The sequence below is a fragment of the Anopheles gambiae genome, chromosome 3 (genome assembly GCF_943734735.2).
Source record: "Anopheles gambiae chromosome 3, idAnoGambNW_F1_1, whole genome shotgun sequence".
NCBI classification, from domain to species: domain Eukaryota; kingdom Metazoa; phylum Arthropoda; class Insecta; order Diptera; family Culicidae; genus Anopheles; species Anopheles gambiae.
The window spans coordinates 31,661,888-31,678,955 of NC_064602.1; the positions used below are offsets into that span (position 1 = coordinate 31,661,888).

The following is a 17,068-nucleotide window of genomic DNA, read 5'->3' on the forward strand; positions in this document are numbered from 1 at the left end:
CGTCTCGTGGAACGTTATCTTAGCACTTAACCCAACCAGCGATGTCCTCGGCGTTCAGGCGCGTTCTCGAGGCACCATGGAAGCCAATTCATGTCATCGCAATCGTGATGCCTTCTGCGAGGGTGCTCCCAGCCATGCTAAAATTACCAATCAGATAGGTTAATGTATGTTATGTGTATGGGTTTCTTTCACAAACATAAGCGTTCGCGTAGATCTATCGATCTATGGGCACGGCATTGGGGGAACTGTTCATGTACGTCAAATTCTTTTAAATCGTTGATTAATTCGAAATTGATTTTACGCACACAAAACGAATCGGACTAGAGCTGAACAAAGCTCTATGTCTGTGCATTTTGTATCGGAATATCGAAATGCACGCTTACTTGCTAGGCTTGTACGTACCATTCTTGACAAGCGATTTCCTTCCAGATACTGCATCATCTTTGCCATATGATGCTGCTGCTTCATATGGTGAGATTGCCTGCCATGCCGATTATGACCTTCCACAGAGGGCGAAAATAGACAAACAATTGCTGTGGCAGAAATTGAACCAACGACCATGAGATTGAACGATATAGTATTCGTATAAAATGTTATGAAATAATCTTTGTGATAAAAAAAGCTTACCAATTGAAACCAATAGTACTGCGACGTATTTCATGTTGGCGCGACTATGTTGTGATTAGCAGGACAAACACCAACAGTGATATAGAAATGGTTGGATGACTCGAACTTTTATAGCCCACTACATGTTCTACGAAAGTCTATCGTCTGTTTGAATGCTTATCACTTAAAAGTCTGTGTCCAATGAGTGCCAAATTGGTTGGACTTGGGTAGCGCTGTGTCTCTAATTCAAATTGCTCGCTTTGATTGATGTAAATATACAGTACCACGTACTACGAGCGCAGCTGAAATAGTCGAGTCATGTATTTCAAGCTTAGTTGCTAGAAAGTAGAATTTAAATATGTTAAGGTTTAACTCTTAACATCTCTGCATCAATCAACACTCCCAACGCAAACAAGATGAATGTTACCAGGCTTGAAGCTTAACTGATATCGTTTGTTTACAAAGTTTTCTCCAAAATTTCTTTCATGCCTTTAAAAGAAAACACTCTGCTTAGTTGTAGTATCTTCTGTATAGAAACAATATATTGAAGCGTAGAAAAAGTGTCTGCAAAATTTAGAATTCGTTGCTACCATGAGCGGTCAGATATTGTTAAAAGATTTCTTCGTCACCATCGTAACCTTGAATGTAAAGTAACCAAAAAAAAAGGAAAAGAACTCATCAATGACCTTGAACCGTTAGTGCTTGTTGTTCCAAGTGTTAGTAGCCCTTTTTACTACCATGTTGTAGCTGTCCAAGAAATCGTTTTCGTTTCACTGCGGAAGCACTCCCAAAACTTCTTATCCTTCGACGACCAGCACAGGCACGAAAACCTGGGGTTCCTGGGGAATCTCCTCCATTGGGGGTTCAAGATGTTGAACATCATTGGGCTCCTGTTGAGATTCTCGCGCCTGCTCTATCTGCAGCTGCACCCGCTCTTGCATTAGTTTGGTCAGCTGCAACTGCATTAGCATTTCCCGTCCAATCTGTTTTGCCTGCTCCGTGAAATAGTCTTCCTGTTCTGATGCACTCGGAGGCAGTAGCTGTTGGGTTTGCTGTTGTTGCTGTTCAATCTGCTGCTGCAGTTGTTCCTGTTGATGCTGCATCAAAGTCTCTAGCTGATTTTGCAATAGCATTTCACGCCCAATCTGTCTCTCCTGCTCTGAAATATGATGTTTCAGTTTCACCAGGCTGTCGGGATGGTTCTCGTAGTATGGGTGTTGCTTCTGTTCAATATGCTGCTGCAGTTGATTCTTTTGGCGCTGGATCAATTCTTGCAGGTCCTGCACCATTAGCATTCCCCGTTGAATCTGCTGCTCCAGCTGCTTTATGCTTTGCTCCTGGGATGGGCTTGGAGGATCCTGATGCTGAGCCTGGAGTCTTCGAATGTTTCGCTGAAGGTGCTGCTTTTCCAGTTCCATCACTTTATCGAGCTTGAGTGCAAACAGCATTTCCCGGCCGATAATCTTCTCGTGCATCTTGATCTGTCCAGGTGTCTGGGATGGGTTTTCCATCTGTTGCGCTAGTTGCTGCTTTTGGTGCTCTATCACTTTTGCAAGCTGCATCTGCACTTCCATTTCGCGTCCAATTTGCTGCTCCTGCTCCTTGATCCTTTGCTGCTGCTCGGCTGGGCTTGACGGAAGCTGGTGGTTCTGTGGGTCTCGGTGCTCATTAAGCTGCTGCTGCAGCAGTATCTTTCGATGCTGCATCATGTTGTCAATCTGCTTCAGCAGTAGCATTTCCCTCCCGATCTGCTTCTCTTGTTCTGTCATATTATCCGGTAGGGGAAATTGGCTATCAGGATGTTCCTCCTCGGGTGAGCTTTGACGATGTTGGGGAATATGTTTCTGGGGAGGAATTTGCGGTTGTTTTTGCTGGCTTGGAAGTGGGTGAAGCTGCGGGATTTGCTGATCATGGGGAGGGATTTGCGGTTGTTTTTGCTGGTGGCTTGGAAGTGGGTGAAGCTGCGGGATTTGCTGATCGTGGGGAGGGATTTGCGGTTGTTTTTGCTGGTGGCTTGGAAGTGGGTGAAGCTGCGGGATTTGCTGATCGTGGGGAGGGATTTGCGGTTGTTGATGCTGGTGGCTTGGAAGTGGGTGAAGCTGCGGGATTTGCTGCTGGTGATCGTGGGGAGAGATTTGCGGAATATGCGGCTGGTGATCCTGAGGAGGGACTTTTTGTTGATGCTGGGGGCTTTGAAGTGGATAAATCTGCGGGGTATGCTGCTGGTGACCCTGGGGAGGAACTTGATGTGGCTGCTGATGTTGGGGGACTTGGTGGTCATGATCATGGTGAGGGATTTTCGGAATACCGAACTGCTGGTCGACACCACCATACAACGGAACGACTGCACCGTTTGCTGTATAGATAATTGTTAACAAGTGGAAGGGTAAGATAGAAGAAAAAAGAGACACCTCAGTCAAAAACAGAATCGGTAATTTCTGCTCATTTAGGTCAATGAGTCAAACTTACCAAATGCCACCAGGCAGAGCAGAGCTACCGAAGCCTTCATGTCTACGGTTGAATCAGTGATACAAACAAACCAGAAGACTATGCGGCTATGGGTATCCGAGGCCACTTTTTATAGTAGTCTGATGTGTGTCGCTCCGTGGGCAAATTTCTTACGGTACATGTACTGCGGGAATGTGATGTCGATCATGTTGTAAAATTTGTCTTGCGTTCTTGTAGAAAACGCTGTTTATCGAATGTACACCACTAGGAGTGCTTCTTGCACCACGCAATCAGGCAAAACCACATTAAAAACACGTCGGTGTGCATGTTTTTGAACGTGTAGCGTTCATGCTAAATTTTCAATTGTATGTTACATTGAATGAAACATGCAATGGAAACATTCAAATTACTGCTAGAAAAAGGAAAAATTCGAATGCGTTTGTAGCCATAGTGGAAAGTATATATAAAGAGTATTTGCTGGGTAGGGTAATTTTTACCAGCGCGTAGTACTGCTGAGCTTGAGAACTCGTTTGAAATAAGTGTTAAGTGATAGGTTTCAAATAAGCTTCTTTCTATTCGAACATTAAATCAGTAAATTGTAGAGTGTTGTTTATTTCGATGTAGTTAGTAGTTTAGGGTAGATTGGAGGTATGTAAGATGAGTGTTAAATATAACCAATTTTGCGATTATCTTCGGTCCTTTCTCTTGCGAACGTTACATCGAGCCTAGTTTCGAGTTTGTTTTATGTTTTGGAGCTAATTGCATGGTTTTTCGATTTGATCGCATTGAAATTTGGTACCAATAGGCATTTTTCGACGTCGTTCATGATAGAGCACCATGACAGGTTACTGCTGTCTTGGCGCAGTGCTGGTATATAATACAATCGTCTGATATATTCTAAAATTTGTTGCATCTAATTTAGCGGAATCCACCTTTTTCCTAAAACTACATCCTTATGGAAAACATGATCATGGTTTTTCGATTTGATCGCATTGAAATTTGGTACCAATAGGCATTTTTCGACGTCGTTCATGATAGAGCACCATGGCAGGTTACGGCTGTCTTGGCGCAGTGCTGGTATATAATACAATCGTCTGATATATTCTAAATTTTGTTGCATCACATTTAGCGGAATCCACCTTTTTCCTAAAACTACATCCTTATGGAAAACATGATCATGGTTTTTCGTTTTGATCGCATTGAAATTTGGTACCAATAGGCACTCTTCGTCGGTCATAGTAGAGCACCATGGTAGGTCACTGCTGTCTTGGCGCAGTGCTGGTCTGTTAAAGGATCGTCTGATTGATTTTACAGTGTGTGGCAGCCAGATTAGCAACGATGAAGGAATGTGAAACGGCTTTCTTAGCAAAACTATTTCCTCACGAAAAACACGGTCATGGCTTTGTAAAGGGATTGCGTTTGCTGCAAATTGGAAGAGTTCATTTAAATGTATTGTCTGTGTTTGGTATCTCGAACAAAGTAAGAAACTTACCCGCAACCAACAGGCCGAACAGTATAATGACAGTTTTCATGTTGTGTTCTGAATGAAGTTTTCTATTTAAAAACTACTGCGCACTTTGCAGTCACTAGTGCACTGTTTTATAGTAGTTGAGAGAGGAGACATTGGAGCAGGCAGCGGTGCAATCATCATTAAGGTTGCAATAATTAATTGAAGTGTGGTTGAATATCCATGGAGGAGCCTTGCAAATGTTATGATGTCGTTTAGGTTTGTTAAAATGTTTTGCAAAGCAAATATAAGATCATTGATAACGGTTGCTGGTGTTGCTATCGTATACGAAGTTTTCAATCGTTTTTATCAATGGGTGTAGGTATTTACTTTTTACTATGCATCCATCCATCAGCAAACGTTACAATGCATTAAATTTAACAATAGAACCTATCGAAATTAAGAATGATATACTTGGAATTTGAACCATAATGCGGATCAATGTCTATAAAAGGCTTAGAAATCGTGGAAAAGTCAAAGGTTCTCTTGAGAATCGATAGTATCGATAGTCTACAATAGTATGCTGCACCTACAAGAAAGCTATGTTCAACAATCGGCGCAGCAACATTTGTCGTTGCTCTGCTACAGCTTTCCTTGTAAACTTTGTATTTTGAAATAGCTACGTGAGATAGATTTGGGTACCAACTGCAGGACAATAAGTGGGTGACTTTATACTCCAGTCATAGTTTAATCAGAGGTCGTTACAGGTACTTCCAGTGCTTGCTGATCGTTGTTTAGTTAGTTTAGTGTTCAATTTAATTATTGTTACATCATTACTGATCGCTTGAAGTGATTTCTATGTTCGTTTACACAAGCATGCAATCGATTCAACCGATACGAATGACGTCAATTGTATGGCTCGCTTGGTGCGTACATTTTGTTTGGATATTCTCTTCGATCGAATAGAGGTGATTTGAATCTGAGGCAGTCAATTTAAAAATGAGTATAGTATTACTTTCATTGGTACCGTTCTTCTGTATGAGAAGCATGGTTTGCTGGAAATGGAAAATATAGACCATGTATGGTCCGTGTTCTGTATCGCTTACGAGTACGCCGACGTGAAGCCGACAGTTCGAACTGTATTATGACAATGTTTGTGCTGCGCTGTAAATGAATTCATAAAAAAAATCCAAAAATTGAAGAATACTTGGAGAAATCGTGTATGGGATACAATGCAGAACCTTCGACAGATGATTACTACTTTAAGCCACTATTTTATCACTTATAAACTAGCTACCTGTTATTGGAATGAAATGGGATAAACAAGGCTCTCCAAAATTTGCATGCATGAATGTAGATTTATTTATGCCAATAGTGAAATTTAAGGTCGTCCATTTCCATCATAGCTCTCATTTCTTTGAGGTCTTCCAGTTAAAGTCTCACCTCACTTGTGGGTTGAAAATCCCTTTCAAATTATGTTGGTTGACCAAATATTCTATAGACAGTTTCTACGATGGAAGGTAAAAGTGAGAGCAAAATGCTAAGCTGACGCATGTTCTCACGATCAACAGGGTCGCCACGACGTGTTGCTTCGAAAACATTAAGAAACCCGTCAACAAGCCCTACAAGAGATTCCAAAATTTTGGGTAACTGTCTGTTATCTAAAGTATTTATGGGCATGATTTCAACCATGGGAAATTGCTCTTGTGGGTGATAAAATGGCTGCATTGCTGTGGCTGTAAAAAAAATAGCACTAATTAGTAATGTATGTTCTGAATCGCTTACAAGTACGCACTTACCAACAGCCACTAGGGCGAACAGTACTATGACAGTTTTCATGTTGCGAGCTGAACGATGTATTCTTTGCGGGACTACTACCCAGTGTTAAGAATAGAGAGTACAAGCCTGGCGTTTTATAGTGGTTCAGAAAGGATACATTTGAGCTAGCGGTGGTGCTCGTTCAATGCAAGATAGTTACGGGCATTACTTACTGACGGGCATTAGGAATGCAATAATTAATTAGGCTCTGGTTGAATAAACAAAGAACAGCATTGAAAATTGTAAAATACCATTTAGTTTTATGTATAGATCTAAAGATTCAAGCAAAACAAAACATATAAAACTCATAATAAATCAACTTAAACCAAGGTTGCTGTTCAAATTGTCAAACTAACGTAAACATTATCGCATCCATAATAAATCGTGGTTGCTATATGTGTTCTACAAGTCAAACAATAAGAGACTGGTTTCGTGGAACAGTCGTCAACTCGAACGACTTAATGGGTTCAAGTCCAGAATGGACCGGACCGGCACCCCGTAGCAAGGATTGACTATCCGGCTACGTGGTAATGAATTAAGTCTCGAAAGCCTGTATAGGCCAGTATGTCCGCGTAGGGCGACGTCACGGCAAATAGAAGAACAATAAGAGAAGAGGAAAATTAAATATCATATGTTTTTGAATGTTGGAAATGTTCTAGAACAATGTTAATGTTCATGCATGGTTGAGAAATTATGAGCTTGGTTCATGGTGTGGACAATCTGATATAAATAAATACAATTCTTTTAATGTTATTCTTAACAAACCGTTAATGTCATCATCATTCATTATAATCATAGCTACACTCATTTCTTTGGTGACTGCTTGTACAAATGTTTTTTCATCAGTGGCTAATTATATGTACAGTGTGAACTCTTTATTGAAAACTGTAATGATGCTACCCCTATGATAGTCGGTAGCTATTTGATTATTCAGTGAAACTGCTGTAAGCACTGATGATAAGCAGTCTCGCAACGCCAGTGCATACAAAATATCTTGCAATAAAACAATAACTTCTGTAATCAATTTAACAAAGTTATCAAACTTTCTTATTTGCAAAGCATGAAGGACGTTAAATCATTCATGCGATATTGAAGAAGCTTTTATGCCGGTCTCGTGGTACAGTCGTTAACTCCTATGACGTAACAACATGCCCGTCATGGGTTCAAGCCCCAAATAGACCGTGCCGCCATACGTAGGACTGACTATCCTGCTATGGGGGGTAATCCAAAAATCACTGAAAACCAAGCCCTCAACTGGTACAGGCAGGTGTTGACCGACAACGGTTGTTGCTGAGCTCATAAGAAGAGGAAGAAGATAGTAAAACTATGAAAAAGTCATTAAGCCGCTTAATTTTGTTTACTCGTGTTGTGTTTTTTCCAAAAATGATAATAATTATTAGTATTTTCATTGCGATTAGTGTACGATGTTTTGTATCTTCAACCAATTTGTTCTGCTTATACGTTCGACAAGGAACGTTAATCCTTGGAATGTGATACTTTCAGCAATAGTAGAAGGTTTTGTGTTAGAATGTTGAAGGTACTGCAAATCAATGGCCAATTAAAATAATGTAGAACGTAAACAAGAATGAAGTGTTATTGAAAGGATTAGATAGATGTATGCCAGGAATGAAGGGATCGTTTGACTCTGAAATGAAATCAATCAACAGTATAATTGTTGAAACGGCAGCACAAAAACTAGGAAAATTCAAAATAATTTGTGTGGATAACATGGATAAGATATAACTCACGGGCGATTCATGCTGCAATTAGTGAACGAAAAATCCTGACCATTATACATGAACTGCCCAATTAACCAATAGGGACTGAATTTAATTAGTCCATAGAATTCTCCCATAATCGCTTCATCAATCAAAAATGATGTTCCGAATTTGCAAGTACGAATATATATTTATTTATGCCGATAGAGAAATTTATGATCGTCCATTCCCATCGCAGCTCTCTTTTGTGTGAAGTCTTCCAGTGCAAATCTTACCTCACTTGTGGGTTGGAAACCTTTTCGAATTATGTTCATTGACCAAATTGTTCATTGAGAGTCTTTGCAAATGGAGGTAAAAGCTGTAACAATTGTAAAAGCTGCCGCATGTTCTCACGATCAACAGGGTCGCCACGACGTGTTGCTTCGAAAACATTAAGAAACCCGTCAACAAGCCCTACAAGAGATTCCAAAATTTTGGGTAACTGTCTGTTATCTAAAGTATTTATGGGCATGATTTCAACCATGGGAAATTGCTCTTGTGGGTGATAAAATGGCTGCATTGCTGTGGCTGTAAAAAATAGCACTAATTAGTAATGTATGTTCTGTATCGTTTACAAGCACGCTCTTACCAACAGCCACTAGGACGAACAGTACTATGACAGTTTTCATGTTGCGAGCTGAACGATGTATTCGTTGAGGGACTACTACCCAGTGTGAAGAATAGAGGGTACAAGCCTGGCGTTTTATAGTGGTTCAGAAAGGATACATTTGAGCTAGCGGTGGTGCTCGTTCAATGCAAGATAGTTACGGGAATTAAGAATGCAACAATAAATTTAGCACAGCTTGAATAGCCATGGAGCAGCTTTGAAAATGTTATAACGCTACTTAGTTTTGTGTATTATGATTTAATTTTATTTAATACTGATTGGTATAACCGATAATGAATACGATATTACATAACGATACTTGATCGTTAATCCATCGTAGACTTTGGCCAAATTGCGATCGAAACAGTCCAATGTTTATGTCACTATATTGTCGAGAATAGGAGTAGCTACCATCACAAGGTAGTAGAAAAGTAATTTATACTGGAGATACTGAATGCTAGCTAAACAAAAAAAAAGTTCGGATTTCTAACATTGTGCGACAAAATCAACAAATCATCCAAATGTTTTTAGAGTTAAATAGATGTCATGGTTGAAATAGATAATTGTTGAAACGGTATCGTTTAAGATCAGTACCTACTAGGAAGTACAATGCAGTGATCGGTTAATGACAATTATGTTTAAAGCGATGCTTAAATAATGAAATGATCCATTCAAAAACAACAACAAATACTATTACTAGCCTGTCATCGGTTCAATAAATAATCGAAAGAGATTCACATTGAACTGTTAATAGAAAATAGGCAATATGATAAATTTGGAAGGTGGCAAAAAGACAAAATTGACATTGAAATTAAAATGAGAGGTAATTTAATAACTAAAACATAGCAAAAGGAGAACTGGAAACGGAATCGCCAATAAAAACGATAAAGTATACGATAAAAAACGATAACTCCATATATGTAAAATCGGTAGCTTTTAAAGTTGATCTAAGAGAATGTTTTGAAAAGCAAAAGCTGATTGCTATACCGCAAAGCTGATACCGTTGTAGACGTTGTATCGTATGGTTTAATCGAGTAAGATAAAAGCTTTAGTTTATATTTGGTAAAGATATTTTTTTGTTTTGTTTTTTTTTATGTTTGTTTAAGTCGTACACCTCTGCCAAAAATCAGTAAAAAATGGTTTAGAACCGCTTTGCAAAGAAACAAAAATGATTCAAGTGTTATAGTAGACGGCTCCCATTTTAGAATTCGATTTCAAATGGATTGTCATAGTCGTTACAGTCCCTGTCGGACGGATTACATCTTGGAGGCTTGCGCGGTTCAGCGTCTACATCTCGTAGGGCGGGTTTGATTTGATATAACCCCAATAAATAATTTAGGAGATGTTGAGTGTTGAGTGCGTCTTGGTCTCGTGTAGGACTTACACGAACTGGGCGGTAAACATAATAACTTCTCCATGGTATTGAAGCGGCGAACGCTGCAAGCAATGGAAGGATTAAGAGATCGTGAAAACTGACGCTAACCCGATACCCACTTACCCATAGCAATCAAGGAAAGCAGTACTACGATGATTTTCATTTCTATTGCGTCTTTAGGACTCACCGGCGGACTATGGTGGAGGCGATGTTTTATAGTGATTCAAAAAGAGTAGTGTACAACAAATGGGTCATGGAAATTGGGAATAATAAGCGTGATGCTTTACTGTAACTGATTGCCTTTGCTTACGTTATGGGTGTTAGAGCTACTTCGATAAGCAGAGCTTTTGTTGATGTTCTGGTAGATATACTATGGTGGTTTAACAAAAAAAGTATATATGCTGTACAACTTGGTGAGTACTAGCAAATTGCACCAAGTTGTCAAAAACTGGTTGAGTTGGTTCATTCATAGAATTTTTGGGGCAAAACGTGTCTATGTTAATCTCGTTTCAATGTTTAATAATACTTTACATTTTTATAACAATGATCTCTTCTTTATTTTAAGCCATATGGCTGAAATTTGCAGTCTATCAGTGGAACAGTATTTATCATCTGGGTTGTATCCATGTGACAGTTAAGGTCCGCCATATTGGATGGAAGCGTTTGTGTACAAACTAAGATGCATTATAAAATTGTTTTATTTTCCTTTTTCTGTTTGAAACATGTTATAGCACTTTTGTGAAACTTTAATAAATGGTTCAAATAACGTTTAACTATTATTCACTCAATATTTATGCATCTTCCAAAAAATTCAATCTTTCATTCACTAATCTGAACGTGCCTGAGACGAATCGGCGTTTGTTTAAATATTTATTAAGCTGAAATAATCTGGGCTGAAAATCTAAGGCTAAGGGCTATGTAAGTGGTTTTGTAAAGAGTGTTGACATGATTTAAACCTGTAAGTGACAAACACCATATAAAACAGCTGGCTGATATCGTAAAAGCCCCCAATGTAAGAAAGATTTTTAATACTTTCAATGCAATAAGTTAACGCCAACTGGTTAGCGTTAGTTTAAAGACAATGCATGTAAGTATTTATCACAGGCCTTTCCCATTATTTTGATCCTTTTTCGATTCGATTTGCTATCCTTACAACAGGGGACAGGGGAGAAACAGAGAAACAGGGGAGATAGCAATCTAGAACGTAAGATGCATTAGATAATTGGTGAGAACAATGATCGCAACATACGGCGATGTGGCAAGCATTATATTTTCATAGCCAGTAAGCGACTTCAATAAAAAAAGTGTAAAGTAATAATTGTTTTGCTTACTTGTTTTGTTTATTTTGCAATTTTCAGCTTAAAAAATATTACAAGCACGGACGATACTTAAATTTCCCACTGTTAAATCTAAAAGCTGGGATAGATTCTTATCAAGATTCCTCAGGTGGACAATGCGCTGTTCGGAGGGTCGATTTATCCCCGAAGCATGTACCTCGGTTCATCCGCTTTTCTGGTCGTTGTGGAATATTTTTGATTCTGGCGCAACATCTCAGCAGGCGGGCCAGCATCCGTTGTATACTCGAGGCCTCCAACAGGTGCGGTAATTCCTGCAGCCCTTGATGACCCTACCGTTGCCGCATGGGCGATGGTAGCTATTGGTGAAAGAAAACAATTAAAACTTGATCACTTTCAGTGTGAAAGAAAGCAAACACTTTTACCCAGTACTGTCAAAAATGCAAGGAAAAGTGTAAGCTTCATACTTGATGCGTTTCTGTCGAGCTGTTTATGCGACTGCCCTGATCGATGATAGGTCCAATGGTTTTATAGCAACCTTTGTCACAGTGGTCAATGGATTTGCATGCATGATTGGCGAGCGTGATGTAGCGTGATTTAGGGATAAATTGATTATCGAACGTTGCCCGATTGGATGGAGTTGATAGGAAACGGTTCTTATTAAAAAAAAAATGTATAAAAATGACACAGCGACATTAACGATGAGAGAATAATATACTATATAAATCGTGCAGAAAGAAATATAGAGAGAAATGAGAAATATATAGAGAAATAAAAATCATATAAAAAATATATAAAACAATATAAAAACATATAAAAAATATTTTGACTAACAAAACAATATGTGGGTAATTAAGAAATATTTTACGAAAGAAAGCCTTAAGCTCTTGTGAATTCACGAGAACAATTAAAATCTCGACACCTCATCAGGTAAAGAAAATAATTTTATTATATTATCATTTTATTGTATAATTTTTCCAAACATTATGTAGCTTTATCATACGCATCTGTTACTGCTTGTAAGCGTTTTGGCATGATATTTACTAAATTTAGACAACATTTTAATCCATTTCTCTCCCATTGATTCGTGGTTTCATTTCAAAGCTAAGAAGATAGTGATTAGGCTACAGCAACGCATTTATCTAAAAAAATGGATCGATGGCCTGGGAAACAGGACACAAAGTCGTAAAATTCTAAGAAAAGCAGGTATGCGGCATTGAGTGATATGTACTGCATTGTGTATGTGTGTTATATAAATGAATTAAGTAACAATGAAGTCTGAATCTAAGATGCTTTTATTAAAACATTGTTATACACATTTTCTAATGCTTCAATTTTATGACCCCGCTATCATTATTTGCCACCACGTTCTTCCGGTATTGATGGAAGTTTGGTGGTTCTGGCAGGGGGCCGCTGCCGCAACATATCAGTCAAGAGTGCTCCGTTGGACCCATTCTGCATATGCTTGTAAGTGGGTGTATTCCCGCCCGAGAACGCTGCATGCGAACTGCATACTGAGGGAAAAGAAAGAACATAAAGAAAGAACGGTTATGAATTAATTATGAATTTGATTAACACCACATTAGGTAGTACAATAAACTTACCAAGAATTGTCACAAGAGCCAAGAACAGTATTGCTTTCATGTTGTTTGAATTCAAAGTACAACTTGCACAGTGATGGAAGGAAATGAACTAAAGCGTTGTTTTATAGTAGCAAATTGTTTTTGCTTGTACACGTTTGGTTGAACCATGCATAATGTAATATTCTGTGGAACAAAACTTTATTTTTTGCGTAGAGCGTACATACCTACCGTATCTTACCTTTAAATATAATGTTTTGTTAAATAAAATCTGATGTATTGAATGCTGCTCAATGATTATTTACCGCGAAGTCGTGGTCCCCCTAGCAGAAGTGATATTACAGCAATGTCAAACTGTTTGAACTACGAAGGTATCTAGAACGCATTATATTAGACAAATATGTATAAAACAAAACGTTCATAAGTTATAAGTTATAAGTTGTGCAGTATAAGAAGGCTTTGGTAAATATAAGAAACAAACTACAACAGGACTTTTATCTCACATTATTTTTGATGGGTCTCTAATTTATTTCAAAAATATATAGTTTTGAACCTAATCTAATAAAAAGTAACAATTTATTCTCTTTTTAATGCAGCTACTAGGAAGGCTATGGTCTCGGTCTTCGTTAGCTATTATTGTGTTTGACTAGCTTGGTTGGTTTACCCATTGCAGAAGAGTCCTTTACAAGCGTTGAATAAAATAAATAAAAAATAAAATAAATTATCTATAAAACTAAAGAGAAAAAATGCGTTGAAAATTCGGCATGGTAAAGAGAAATTTAAAAGAATGTGTTCTTTGCAGGAAATTTGAATTTCCGATGTAATATGAATTGTTCGTCATTATTTGTGCCACCAATATCAATCTGTTTGAGCAGTTTTTGATTGTGAACATCGTTCACGAAAGATGGAAACGATGGGCTTAAAGTGATGATCTCCGACGTTGGCTCATCAAATGCTTGGGGATGGAAACTAGTAAATATTAATAAAAAAAATAATAGCTTCAAATTCGAAAACCAAGTAGAATCAGATGTTCAAAATACTTTTTGGCTAAAGAGTAAGCGGACCGCATGGAACGACCTCGAGGTCCATTAGTTTGACATCTTTGTGATATGAGTTTACTACACAAGAGTTAATTAAACGCTTTTGTGAATAAAATTATTGCTTCAGAAAATCTTTCATTTCATTACTCGAAAACAAAACATGTTGCACACAACGAGCACTTCGGTAAGAAATGAAATAAAGTAAATCGATGCATTACATTTGCTTTCAATGTAATGCATTGATTGAATCCAATTCTAGGCTTGTTGCACAGTGCTTATGTGCGGTGGTTTTGAAATTAAAGCTTGTTCAATAAACCATGCCTGCCCCTTCCACGTTCCTCCGGTATCGGAGGAAGCTTGGTGAAGTTTTTCGGAATCTTTTGGCGCAGCATATCACCGAACTCCATTTCGGCTGCTTCAGCTTCGTTTGCTTCCATCGCATGCAGGAAGCTTACTGTGGCTGTAAGTATACGCACAGAGAAGAAAATGATGCGATGAAAGGACACGGTGTTGTTAATTCTTCTGCAGAGACTTACCAAGAATCGCCAGACAGCTGAACAACAACATGAGCTTGAAGTTCATTTTGAGATTACAGTTAATAGCTGATGCTTGACTTGGTTTGAATTTATTCCCAGAAACTGGAATGCGAATGAAACAATGTACTCGTTGTTTTATAGTCAGTTTTGCTGGGTTAGGGTAATCAATTTGAGGCATAAATTTGTATGGAAACTTATTGATATTTCACATTATTAAACCATGTCTAAAATGTGATAAGGTAGGATGTATATTGCACGCAAAATGGGTATGAAATAAACCATGGCATTGATTTAAGAGTATCTTGATGAAACGTGAATATATTGAGACAGGGAAGACCTATCACAGTGACCGCTTCAGCGCTTCTCATCATAATTGGTTGTGAATCCTCAAAATTATAGCTTAAAACATCTGAAATCCGTTGAGAATTTTGATACGAAAAATATTAAAGCATAGAACTAATCGTACAGGATCGTACCAAGGCAAGCTTGCTAAGTCCATAGCTGTAGGAATTAAAAACTGTTCTTTATTTTAAAAAGACATTAACAGAAGATACATGATGTCTTGCGCAAATTGCGTGGTATTCCTATTGGTGAATTTGGATAATCTATCCCGTTACCCTCAACGTGTATGTGCTCGTGTTCGTGACCAGCGTCAGTGGTCGTCATGATTGGTGCGGAATCGTACCGCCTAAAGCTGCTTCTTCTTGGAACGTACAAAGGATTGGGCCTTGATGGCGGTCTCGGTCGTTGGGTGGCTGGTAAAACTTTAAGGTGACAATTATAATCTGGCGCTGTACAGCTGGTAACGCCATGTGCAGGTTCTGATTGAACGACCACATTCACGTTGACCACTATCGGGGATGGTGCAGGGGGCGTATTGCTTGTGGTAGCGTTTGTAGTAGCATTGGGTGCACCCGACTGTGCAGTGGTCTTTTTGGTTTGATCAGTGATTACTGGGTTTTTGGAGGAACTATCCCCCGGAGATTCGGATGTATCTTTTCTGGGGTTTTTACCACCCTTCACATCTTGCCATTGATCCTTCGATTTTACTGCCGGTGTTGTTGACGTGGCTTGCTGATGAGTTGTTTTCTTAATGCCTGTCGGCTCTGTTATCTGTTGCCCCTTTAGAGCATCGTCAAATTCGCCATCCTCTTCAATGACTGGATCTGTAGTGGGAGCGCCTTTGACAGCGGATTTCATATCCGGCGGTAGAGTGTTCTGCTGTCGCACCTTTCGCACCAGAGCGGGAACCTCATCCGCCAATACGGTGGTGGACGGACATATCAGACCTTGGGGAGGAAAGAGTACGCGATAAATCACAGTAAAATTCTACTACCTTCCACAGCTTACCCAAAGCAAACACCCAAAGAATTAGAACGTTCATATTGCTAGCACACCATTCACTAGAATGAAGTGAGCAAATCTTGAGCAAGTGTAATAAAAGGGGCTTGCAGCGATACAAAATTGTTACCAAACACATGTAGTGTTGCAATTCGTCCTGTATGCCATGTTAAGCGGTTTGGTTTTGCGGTGTGTGTTTCTGATAAACAAATGTACCGATAAGAACTGCCACCCTGCGCACGTTGTTTACCCAAATGGCAATGTTCGATTTGAGCACGCCGCAATTCGTTCGCGCATGATCACTTGATCGGGTCTTCTCGTCTCGTTAAAGCTCGTCCCCATGAAGGTCGCCGATGTGACACACTATGCTAGAGCCTCCTCCCGAATAAAACTTCAAACTGTCAGGTCAAACTGCTGCCAATCTTTGGACCGAACCCGTTAATACCACCCCGTTTAGGCCAGGAGACACCCGTGGGAAAACTGTTGATGGCGCAGCGCATCGAACACAAAAAAAGGAAGAGAATATTGGAAGACCGAAAGTTCAAACCGGAGCCGACCCAGAACAGTGAACACATTTTTTCGCCGACCTCCCCCTTTTTGCGAGTGGCCGGACCAAAGTCAAACATTCCATCACCGTATGAAACTCGATCCGAACGGTAGTGCAATTTTTCAGCCAACTTTATGGCTTTTCTTCTGGGTTTTTGTTCTCATTCTATCCCCCCGGGGACGGATGGGACTGTGTTGATGCTTTCATAAAATTGCAAACCCACCAACCACCCAAACTGACACCACAGTCGAGGAGAACATCACCCTTCATATCCACCCGCCTGTTTGGTGCAGCATATGGGCCGATGCCGGAGCGATCGTGATCAGTGTCGCATCGAATGTCATATGTTTGCTACGGGACAGAGTGTGTGTTGTTGGGGAACGTTCTTTTTTTTTGCATCGAGATGGTGTGAAATTGGGAAAATCAAATTTCAAACATCCGCCATCTTTGCGTGTGTGTGTATGTTCTATCTTGGTGATGACATTTGATAAGCGTAGCATCGTCGGTGGTCAACAGGCAGTGGCGCATTGCGAACAAAGGCGACCGAATGGGAAGCCTTCCATATTGGATCGGTTACAAAATTGTCATGTCCTCCTTCCGCACACTGTTTTGTGTGGTGGACTTTGTCAAAACATTTTGGTATTCTAATGCGTGCCATTCTTAAGCTCTGA

At 39.4% G+C, this 17,068-nt stretch overlaps 2 protein-coding genes and 3 long non-coding RNA genes across 5 annotated transcripts; all 5 read right to left on the reverse strand.

Annotated features, from left to right (window-relative positions):
- Nucleotides 1-1,116: 1,116 nt before the first annotated feature.
- Nucleotides 1,117-3,185, reverse strand: LOC3291958 (putative uncharacterized protein DDB_G0271606). Its single transcript, XM_559853.4, has 2 exons — nt 3,076-3,185; nt 1,117-2,962 (listed from the first exon to the last, which is right to left on the reverse strand). The coding sequence occupies exons 1-2, from the start codon at nt 3,113-3,115 to the stop codon at nt 1,404-1,406; spliced, it is 1,599 nt and encodes a 532-aa protein (XP_559853.3). The 5' UTR covers nt 3,116-3,185; the 3' UTR covers nt 1,117-1,403.
- A 452-nt stretch (nt 3,186-3,637) lies between these two features.
- On the reverse strand, nt 3,638-6,409 carry LOC4577949 (uncharacterized). The gene is made up of 3 exons (XR_009766390.1): nt 6,301-6,409; nt 4,547-6,237; nt 3,638-4,476 (listed from the first exon to the last, which is right to left on the reverse strand). It is a non-coding gene; the product is annotated as an uncharacterized LOC4577949 (long non-coding RNA).
- A 1,798-nt stretch (nt 6,410-8,207) lies between these two features.
- LOC4577950 (uncharacterized) lies at nt 8,208-9,220 on the reverse strand. The gene is made up of 2 exons (XR_009766391.1): nt 8,666-9,220; nt 8,208-8,604 (listed from the first exon to the last, which is right to left on the reverse strand). It is a non-coding gene; the product is annotated as an uncharacterized LOC4577950 (long non-coding RNA).
- An 808-nt stretch (nt 9,221-10,028) lies between these two features.
- LOC4577951 (uncharacterized) lies at nt 10,029-11,946 on the reverse strand. The gene is made up of 3 exons (XR_009766392.1): nt 11,779-11,946; nt 10,182-11,712; nt 10,029-10,120 (listed from the first exon to the last, which is right to left on the reverse strand). It is a non-coding gene; the product is annotated as an uncharacterized LOC4577951 (long non-coding RNA).
- A 3,067-nt stretch (nt 11,947-15,013) lies between these two features.
- LOC4578434 (uncharacterized) lies at nt 15,014-15,967 on the reverse strand. The gene is made up of 2 exons (XM_001230701.2): nt 15,860-15,967; nt 15,014-15,798 (listed from the first exon to the last, which is right to left on the reverse strand). Exons 1-2 carry the CDS (start codon nt 15,891-15,893, stop codon nt 15,050-15,052), a joined length of 783 nt encoding a protein of 260 aa, XP_001230702.2. The 5' UTR covers nt 15,894-15,967; the 3' UTR covers nt 15,014-15,049.
- Between the last annotated feature and the right edge of the window lie 1,101 nt (nt 15,968-17,068).

Bases quoted from the DNA above. Each gene is read 5' to 3' on its own strand.
- LOC3291958 (XM_559853.4), bottom strand. From the start codon at position 3,115: ATGAAGGCTTCGGTAGCTCTGCTCTGCCTGGTGGCATTTG. The intron at 2,963-3,075 runs GTAAGTTTGACT...TTATCTATACAG, and splicing joins GCTCTGCCTGGTGGCATTTG to CAAACGGTGCAGTCGTTCCG.
- LOC4578434 (XM_001230701.2), bottom strand. From the start codon at position 15,893: ATGAACGTTCTAATTCTTTGGGTGTTTGCTTTGG. The intron at 15,799-15,859 runs GTAAGCTGTGGA...TTCCTCCCCAAG, and splicing joins TCTTTGGGTGTTTGCTTTGG to GTCTGATATGTCCGTCCACC.